A 10,913-nucleotide genomic window follows, 5' to 3' on the forward strand; every position below is an offset into this window, starting at 1 on the left:
TAGGCTTATCGTTATTGTTCAACACTTGCTATTAAACCCTATAGGCTTCCCATTATTGTTCAACACTTGCTATTAAACCCTATAGGCTTACCATTATTGTTCAACCCTTACTATTAAAGTCTATAGGCTTACCATTATTGTTCAACACTTACTATTAAAGTATATAGGCTTCCTATTATTGTTCAACCCTTAGTATTAAAGTCTATAGGCTTTCTATTATTGTTCAACACTTGCTATTAAACCCTATAGGCTTCCCATTATTGTTCAACACTTAAGCCTATAGGGTTTAATAGCAAGTGTTGAACAATAATAGGAAGCCTATAGGGTTTAATAGCATTTTACTGAAATTTTTATATTTGATAAGCAGGTGTGCACTTAACACATAAAAGGTGCTCACCAGTCCACATAGGCCTAACAGACCCACAGTGCAAATTTAATATTCCAAATTTTAAATCCAATCTATTTACTGCAGTTGCATATAGGCATAATGGGACTGATATACATTTTTATTAAATAATTTTATATAAAATTCCTAAATCACCAGATAACATTATTGAGAGGTGGGGAAAGGCATAGAAATGTAACTCCCATGTTCACATGAAATGAGCATTGGATCCAACATTATTACAATTTACGGAGAGTTAAATCTATCACCATTGTCTGTTTATAATAAATCATTTTTACAAATAAATATGAATCTTTGGAAGAACAGCTCACCCTGAATATAGTATCCATCACGCAAACCTCCAAATTTTTCTTGACCTGCTGTATCCCACACATTAAACCTGATTGGCCCACGGTTGGTGTGAAAAACTAAAGGGTGAACTTCCACACCAAGAGTTGCTGAAAATTCAGTCACAATAGTTATTGATCTTGAAATATAACTATTCAATGAGACACATTCTCTCAGGCTGTAATAAAACTACTAGTAGACATCCATATACTTGTCATCAAACAAGCTAGAAAAGAATTAAAAATAATCCCATAGTATGGGTAATCTAATATAGCAGTCTAATACGAACATGCAGTGTCAAAAAACAGAATAAATGACTTGTCTAAGGATAAGGAAGGTAGCTCTTGGTTCGTAACTCATCAGCAGGAAGTAAGAGGATCAAAATACGATTAATCATCAAATCTAAATTAATCTTTTTATACTGGAGAACACACAAAAAAATGCCCAATTCTTTGGTACAACAGAATGCAAGCATATATTAAACTACCTGATCAACTACGACAAATTAACATCACGAGATCAGAACATTTTGATTTATAGGCCAACTTACCCACATACTTCTTTTCAAATTCTCCAGTAAGATGCCTTTTCACAAATGTTGTCTTTCCTGTTCCACCATCCCCCACTAATACACACTATAATGACAAAATAAAAACATCAAAAAATAAAAGATACATCAGTTTATAGTCCCTCAGAAAGAGTATTTTTAAAAATGTCACGTAACACTTTTTATTTTGTTAAAATGATAAGCATTCTAATCTATTTCTAAGAAAACCTTAAACCCCAATCTCTACGTCTTACTTTCAAATACTTGAAAGGCTTGAGTTAGAAGTCTCAGACTGATGATTTCCTCAAAAGCTTTGGAAATGGAATAGGATTATTAATCATTGGCTTCTTTAGCATTATCTCTTAGGTTTTCTAACCCTTTTCTGGGTGATAAATGAGAACGAATCCCATTAATTCTTTATTTATTAGTATCTTTCAGTAACAGTTTCATACAATTTTGACTGAAATGTTTAAAAGAATCTCAATCATATAAGTTAACTATGTAGAAAATTATTTTGTCCATCATATCCAGACAAATCATTTAGGTTATTTTTCTAAAACTAATTTCAACTTAGTGCTTTATCGATCAGTGCCTGGTCATCTGCTTTTTTTATTTACTTTAATGATACTGATAGGGGCATATTAATAAAATTTGAAGATAGCATTATAAACTCTTAAGTAATTCTAGTTCCTGAGGACGTTGAAGTATTTGATCACTTGGTTATTTCAATAAGCATTTGGCAAATTAATTCTAATTATAATAAGTAAATACAAGACAATGCATTTGATTATTTGTGTCCCTCGTTAAATATAGTTGGAAATCCACTCAATATGGTGACGGAAGAAATGAAACTTGACATATGGGAAGACAAGTCACCATGCTGTTGAGGCAGTGCTCTTTTGCTAATAGTTTTAGGTGCATTTATAGACATACTGATTACAAGTCAAAAAGATAATTATATTTCTATATATAAATACTAATTAGAAGTCAACTGGAATTCTTCTGTGTACAGTTTTGGTCTTATTGAAAAGGGGGATTCCAGGGTGGAACATTAAGATCTTAATTTTTTTTTGAGGAACAAAATATAAATGGTGATCCTGTTGAAGCTTACAAGATTGTTGGAGTGTGGGTGGGGATTCAATAAGATAAGAATCTCTCATTTATTTTTATTATACTTGGACATGAATGAGATAAGAGGATGCATTTTTAAGATTTGACAAAATACAGGCTTGGTTCTGGTTAATAATGTTTCAAACAGGATGATTAGCTTTTGGAAAAAGTTGCCATCAGGAGCACCTGTGGCCGGTGTTTTACAAGTTTAAAAGAGAATCTACAATTTTTTGAGGAATGTTAAGTTTTTACTTTCTTTCAAAGGTGGGCCTGCAAGGATAATACTGAAGGACCAAATGGTTCTAGTTGTACGTGTAACTATTACCTTCAGGTCAAGTCAAACAACCTAACTAGAGCAAAACTCAAAAATAAACACTGTAATGATTATAGCTAATTAAATATACTTTTTTTACATATAGAGATTAAAATGCATCATTTCACCAGTTAGGTACTCTTGCTGTTAACGATGCCTTTGGCCATTTAGCCAGGAATGTAAAAAAGAAAAGAAAGGAAAGAAGGATGTTAACGATGTTTTTAGCCATTTAGTTTGCAACATAAAAAAAATAAAATTAGCATAAAAGCTCAAGAAACAAACCCTTTTAAGTAGAAAACAAATTACCGCACTAAAACTAGTCTACCTAAACAAAACAGTTCTTACTTTAAAAGTGGGAATACCATCTCCTTGGTTTGTTGGTTGATTCTGTTGTGGTTGCTGCATTTCTTTTTTTGTACGACTAAGGAAAAAACATCAGAAAAATTAAATAGTTAACATTGATTTTCATATTATTTTTTAATTTGTACGTTTTATTCTTCTTGTAAAAACAAACACAGTGTCTTAGCATTTTATTAAAAAAGAAACAAAAAACCAAGTTTATATTTATGTGTTATAAGGCTCGTTATTACAGTCTAAATTCAGTAATACAACGTGACAAGATGTATGAGAAGAATATTACTTAGAACTAAAATTCTTCTAATTGCTCTTAACGTTTATGTACATCAAACCTGTAGATCTCTTAAAAAAGGTTGGTTAAGTTGTGTCAATTCGAGGAGTTACCCAGTAAAGGTTGGTTAAGTTGTGTCAATTCGAGGAGTTACCCAGTAAAGGTTGGTTAAGTTGTGTCAATTCGAGGAGTTACCCAGTAAAGGTTGGTTAAGTTGTGTCAATTCGAGGAGTTACCTAGTAAAGGTTGGTTAAGTTTTGTGAATTCGGGGAGTTACCTAGTAAGCACCAGTGCTCATCATTAACTGTGCACTATAATTATGTTTGCCAATTCAGTTTAAGCTGGCTATTTTCACAAAATCGTATTTGCACGTGTAAGACTTCTCCACCACCAAGCTCCCAGAGAAACAGATCAGATAATCAGTTGATCAATAAATGTATTTATTTAATGAAATATATTTCATGCAAATACTTAAAAGTATACAAACAAGGTGCACACCATTCTATAATAGCATCAAGCAGTACAAATGGCTTTTAATGACCAATTTATTGTAAAACAAATCATTTCTGGTTTTTGTAACAAACTATCTGCAAATATTGGGCCTACATGTATAAGGTTGCCATATTTCTGGTAGCTAAGATTAAGATTGTCAAAAATGACCTCACTACCTCCATCTGTAAACCTAAGTTCACACACTATTGTCAAAATAAGTCTGGCACCATACTATACTGGTACCGGTGCAAAAGCTATCACATAAGCATACAAGCTCCCTTGATACACTGACACTGTTTTTCCTTCACAGGAAAGATACAAAATATACAGATGGAACATTCCACCTCTCTAATAGCAGAGTAAATAACCACATTTGAGAAACACATTACAGGTGTTTTGTTGTGGCGATGTTGCTGTTTAGAACATAATGTAGAAAATAACTTATTTTTTGCATGGCCTGAATGAAAACTAAGGCTTGGAATAATTTTACTGCAGTAAAAGTTCAGTGGCAGTAATACAGACAAGACAAGTACAAAAACAGCTAAAAAAGGAAAAAATAAATAAATAATTAATTAATTCCTATATTTTAGAAATGGTATAAAATGATAAATTCCAAAACAAGTATTTTACTTTATATCATCACATACACGCATATACCCTGCAAGACAAAGAAAATCTAAGCCAATGATTAGAAACCATGTTGAAATATATACAGATGTACAAAGCAAACAAATAAGCAAGGATAAACAGAACAGTAGGGTTTAATAGCAAGTGTTGAACAATAAGGGGAAGTCTACAGGGTTTAATAGTAAGTCTTGAACAATAATGGTAAGCCTATAGGGTTTAATAGTAAGTCTTGAACAATAATGGTAAGCCTATAGGGTTTAATAGCAAGTGTTGAACAATAATGGTAAGCCTATAGGGTTTAATAGTAAGTGTTGAACAATAATGGTAAGCCTATAGGGTTTAATAGTAAGTCTTGAACAATAATGATAAGCCTATAGGGTTTAATAGTATGTGTTGAACAATAATGGTAAGCCTATAGGGTTTAATAGTAAGTGTTGAACAATAATGGTAAGCCTATAGGGTTTAATAGTAAGTCTTGAACAATAATGGTAATTAGTTTAACTCTTGTTAACTATTTGTACAAATAAATGTATTTGTTAATTTATATTTTGTAACATTTACTTACTGTAATTCAAAAAGAAAACTTAAAAACAGCGTAAGTATTTATGTTAACGTAGAGGGGAAAAAAATGGTGAGGGAAGTAATTTATGGTTTTATGAGTTTTAAATACAAGTGCCGGTAGTGGATATTTATAAATCAATGTTTTGTTTTAAATAACAAGTTATGGTTATCAGCAAACACGTTTTACAGTAGCCTATATATTTTTTATTGAGAGGGACAAGTTTCATTTAAGCCTTCACAAACAGTCCACGTTATTTTAGACATAAATAACGTGCTGTTTCCGCCTAATGTACAGGTATTAATTAGTAATATTGCAGCCCTCTGTTGAATTTTATGGTTGTTGTAATATCAGAAAGAGAAAAAACAACTTTATATATATATATGATTCACATGTGGTCTTTTAGTAAAAGAGTAACTTTACTTATACAAGCTAGCAAGTTACTTAAAGATACTAACCAATAAAATTTGCCTCTACTTTCCTGTTTATCATAAATAAAGCTAAGAGGTTATTTAAAGAAACTAACCTGGAGATTTTTTTTCTGTGAAAGACAATGGACTTTGCCTTCACCTTTCTGTCTTTGATGTCTACCTTATTTCCACAGAGAACTATGGGAATGTTTTCACACACTCGAACCAAATCTCGATGCCAGTTGGGAACGTTTTTGTAAGTGACACGAGAGGTGACATCAAACATGATCACTGCACAATGACCTAAAGTTACAAAAGGAAATACAATTTTTGTTTAAAGACGCTTTCAAATAACCTCTTCAGGTACAACAATATGAGATTAAGTTATTTTTTTTAATCCCAAACTGTTGCGAGTGAAAATATCACACACACAATATAGTACAAAACCTGAAAATACAATTAATACCATTATCTGGATTTCTCCCTAAATATTTCCACAAGAGTACTTTACTATAACTATCTAAACAAATTGTATTTAAAAAACAACTGTCCTGAGATTTTGTGTGATAAAACTAATTAAGATTCTTATATGGTTACCATTTCTCAAGAACGATACTATATGATCTCTCTGCATAAATCAAGATGATTCATATGGTGTAACTCAAAGTATTATAATAAATATTAAAATCATGGTAATATCAGAAAATATTTAATTACAGACAGTTTCCAAATTAATATTTCCATCATCATTATGAAAAACTTGAAAAAGTTAACTTTTAAGTGTAGAAAATACACGTTTTTAAGTGAAAAACTGTTGATAGAGATGGGAACTTATAAGAAATAATTAATAGATTTACAGTACAGACTTCAATAATCAATAAGTCAGGTAACTTCAAGCTCACAGCACTAGGTGGTATTTAAGCTGCATTTGATGACAGACAGATTTATTTCCCTTTTTTGTTGTTCCCTATCTAGCTAGAGCTAGTTCTAATTAATCAATAGTACTGTTCTCATGTAAAATAGGTTAACTTTAGGGTATTACTGTCATTGGTCATGTCTAGTAGTTTCTAACATACACAGTTAAATAGTTATTCAGCAATCAGAAGTTTTTTTACGAAATAAAGAATAATGAATATTAACTTGCTCTAACTTTTTAAAGTGTGGCATAGCAGCTCATACAACGGCTCAGTTTGTTTTTTTGTTTTTCCAAGTACAAACTTTTAGATCGTAGCTCCTTCATCTCTTGACTGACACAAGATCTACTTACAGTTTTGGACTCAAGACAGTCAAACCCTTTTGACTGAGGTATTTGACCATGCCCAAGGTTTCACAGATTAATTTAATCTAATGCTGCCTAAGTTTCAATCTGAGGGTAGGCTGGTAGAGATCCTGATGAGTAATAAATGCATGCCCCCAGCTTTTTATTGCTGGCACACAAAAATAAAGCTAATAAAAAGGAAAAAAAAAAGGTCTCATAGATTAATTTACTTTAATCCTGACTAAAAGAATTTCACGTGCTGTAATATTAGATGATTCCTTCTTGTTTTTATTAAAGCAAGCTTTAACATTGGTTAAACATTGTAAAATGTTAAATGTAACATTTGTAGCTTCTAATAAGTAAGTAATATTTTAAGTTAAAGCTATACTATTCTCTAGACATACAGGTATAACTGTGGCTAGTCATATAGCCATTAGGTCACACTCTCACATCTGTGAGTTGTGTACAAACAGAATGCATGCATACAATCACTGGAAGTTACACCAACAGAAGCAGTAACAACTAATATTTCATTGTTTGGAATGATGAAGAACAGTAATAATCATAAACACTAATTCTGATTGGTTGATTATTTTTGCCAGGCATAAGACTAATCTGTTGAACTGAAAACTTTTAATTATCAAAAATAACAAGAAACCTTAACAGCAATAATAGGATAATTTGAATAAATGGATACTTATTACTATTATTTTTGTGATATTAACAGATTTAATCATAATTTCAATTAATCAATTATTTTATGTGACACTAGTTGATAATCATAAGTAACAGATGAGTTAATTGTCCAGCTCTAATTAATAGCACATGAAATAACCAAAAAATATCACCATCAATACTGTAAATAGTCTCACAAATTACTAATGAGGTCCCGTGTATTGTTTGTAGAAAATGAGTTATTTCAAATTATTTTTGTCAGCTAATTATACTAAGTGTTGTAACATACAACATTAGAATTACTCAATATGAGACACCAGGTGGTTCCCACAATTAGTTAATAGTATAAAATCAAGTCGTTCATTTGAAGCTTAAACATAATTTAAATTTAACACTCTGGTGAGGAGTAGCAAGTGATATATATAGTTTTACATATAGATAATTTTCCTGTAATATCTGTACATGATAAGGATTCTAACTTTTAGTAACTGAAGCAATATATTTGACAGATACTTAATTTCAAGCTACTTCATAACATTTTATTTTAAACCGATCAAAAAACATGATTAAGAAACTATAAATTTAGGCTAACTGTACAATAACAGTAACGTACTTAATTATTTGTCAACATGAAACACCAAAACATGCCACATCTGTTAATATAACAAATTTGTAAATTTTGTTTCATTAACAATGTTTTACCTCTAATGTACCTGTAGGAAAAATTCAAAACAGCACAGGAAATACAGAGGTTCTCATTTTACTTTTTGGCACCATCAGGGTCTGTCTGTCTGTCATGTTTTTTTTTCCATTTCTACAGATCCAAGTATGTAGAGTCATGTTGTTTTAGCATAACTATGAAACACTGTGGCTTGATATCCTATGATGCTACATTGTAACCCTTTAGCCAGAAATAGTTTTACTGATGTTAAGATTCAAATACATTTAGATCTAACTAGGATAAATAAATCTCTCCCTACTCATCACAGTATGGTAAAGAAGGAAAATATGCATCTGGTAGAAGTTTAGGAGAAAGTTTCTATAACGAAACTAAGCTTTGTTGTTGATAATTTCCAAAGAAATATAATTCAACAAGCAAATATTTTCAGAAACAAAGAAACACGTCTAAAGTAACAATAAAAAATGTTCTGTGATTTGTTTCTAAGTCTTGTCATTTTTTTATTGCTAAAATTATAATAAATAATTAATTAAAAACAACGTTTTATATTTACACAATAAAAACTTTTATTGAAGCCATACGGCTTCCACTTTAAAATCTCTACAGGTACATGTTTCGACGTAATCTATTATAATTTTAGCAATAAAACATTGATTGTAAATTAAAATATAGACTAAACCAAATATGGTTCAACCTGTTGTGTAATTACCTATGAATTTACAAGGGATTCATGTTTGATTTAACTATTTTAGCTCACTAAAGTTAGTAGACAGCAGAAATTTGGTGCCACACTCTTCTGTTCTAATTTTCTAGCACATGCCTGACATCGGATGAGCACTACAGTCACTGAATTCTGAATATTAAAACAGACCAACTTTCATACATTACACTTTAATAATGTGTTGTTGGCCTGTAAAGATGAGCAAATAAAACACCCAAATGTATCTGGACGTAAAAAGTAATGTTTTCAAGCAATCCAAATAACTTTAATTATATATTTTAGGAGTTTTAATTATTTTTCCCCTTACATGGTTATATCTTGCTAGGATACCAGAAACTCTCTTTAAAATAGAGAGTAAATTGGTATGGCTATAAATAAACTCTACACCAATTAGCAAACTGAAACATTGAGTTAAAACTAAATATCTGAACCAAATTTATTCTCCTTTACACTTGAACGTTTATTATTAATTTTTTTTAATTCTCCTTAAACTTCAGTTGCATAAAACGCCAGTGTATACAAAGTCGTAGATGGATTCTATCAGACCAATGTTCTGGACTCTTTATTCCACATATAAATACAGATCTTGTATAGAAATGAGACTCATGTTCCTTTCCCCATTTAACAGTTGCATGACTCAGGCAGCTGGAGAGTGACACAGATATTCATATTATTTCATATAAAGATATACCAGACAAGTCATCAGATGCAACATCTACTGAGTTCTGTGCAATCAGACTAGTGAAACTGGCATCAGGAAACGATCATCTTCTTAAACCATATGGATTATGAAAAGCAGAAGGGAACAGTGGGTTGATTTGGACATGACATTCTTACTACAGATCCACTTGCTCTGACCAGATGTGGCTACATGAATTCTAACAATCTGGTGAACCCAAAATAGTTTTTATATAACATACTCAGCCTTATGCTACTGGTCATTTCAAAATTCTGGATCTTAGTTAGGTATTGTGAAGAAATGTTTATAAATATATATAAATGATCTAAATATTTCATTTCCAAAGTTTCATGTTAATTCACAACTGATACAAGAAGTTGCCTCTGATTGAAAGAGGTTATTTGTTTGCAAACCTTATTGTATCTTGACTCAGAATCTAATATTAACCAAAGATAATATAAATTATGTGTAGTTATTGGCATGTATATCAAACATATTATTTTTGCTCTCAGATAGAAAATTTTGACAATTTTTGTTGAAAATTATTTGAGTATTTATATGCTCACCTTTTAAAAGTATTTCATAATGTCATTTCTCACAGTACTATGACATCAGTGCAAAGAGCAACTACAATTTTGAAAAGCCGTTCCTCTGGTTAGCAAGGAAGCTGATCGGTGATCCCAACCTTGAGTTTGTTGCAATGCCAGCTCTTGCTCCTCCAGAAGTTTCTATGGATCCAGAGTGGCAAGCTAAGCTTGAGAATGATATGAAGGTAAGATATTTTTGTCTAGCAAGTTACTGGGTAACAAAATATTTGACTTGGAATGTCGGCCAGTCTCACTTTGTTTATTAAGGAGTTTGCCAAACTGATCAAATTATTTTATGGTGTGAATGTATGATTATCTTTCTACGGGGTTGCTGAGGCCTAGACAGGCTCTGGGGTAAATTTTTAAGCCTCCCACAGCATGATTTCTCCCCTTGTATAGCTCATTTTTGAAGGCCCCCCAAGGTACCTACCTTCTCTTGTCAGTCTTGTCTGTTTATGGGAAGATAGCTTCTTGTTTATAAATTTTTAATAGTTAAAGTATCATGTTTGAAAATGTGCAATCATTATGTATAGCTAATATTTAGTTGGGTATTATTAATTATGAACACTGTTTAAACCCCTCAACTGCAGTTGATATCTTGTGATATAAGCAACGTTTTGAATGATCCGCTGCGGAAATTCATGAATCTTTGCACGTGGGGTGGTTGACAGGGTTAAAGGAGGTGAAATATGGATAATTATTGTTAACCAAAAATGTCACTGGTCATGTTATCACATTTGTTGACTTGTATTAAAAATTTTATTGAATTACTATTTTATGAATTTATGTCAGTTAGTCTGGTTTCAAACTGTAGATTATAATTCAAATTTTAGTACTATATATTAATCAGTTCCTTAATTTAAAAGTAAATACTCAAAAACACAGATGAACATCG

General features: G+C 31.4%; 1 protein-coding gene across 1 annotated transcript in view; it reads right to left on the reverse strand.

Moving 5' to 3' along the window:
* Positions 1-649: 649 nt before the first annotated feature.
* The window catches only part of LOC106470673 (GTP-binding nuclear protein ran-1-like), a 13,707-nt gene continuing 3,443 nt past the window's right edge, over positions 650-10,913 (reverse strand). The window contains exons 2-4 of the mRNA XM_022399318.1: positions 3,049-3,124; positions 1,284-1,368; positions 650-843 (exon numbers count right to left, since the gene is read on the reverse strand). Of these exons, the coding sequence (XP_022255026.1) occupies positions 665-843; positions 1,284-1,368; positions 3,049-3,108 (324 nt within the window). The 5' untranslated portion in view covers positions 3,109-3,124 and the 3' untranslated portion in view covers positions 650-664. The remainder of the gene's footprint in view (positions 844-1,283; positions 1,369-3,048; positions 3,125-10,913) is intronic.

Source organism: Limulus polyphemus, unplaced genomic scaffold (assembly GCF_000517525.1).
Source record: "Limulus polyphemus unplaced genomic scaffold, Limulus_polyphemus-2.1.2 Scaffold4154, whole genome shotgun sequence".
Taxonomy (NCBI): Eukaryota; Metazoa; Arthropoda; class Merostomata; order Xiphosura; family Limulidae; genus Limulus; species Limulus polyphemus.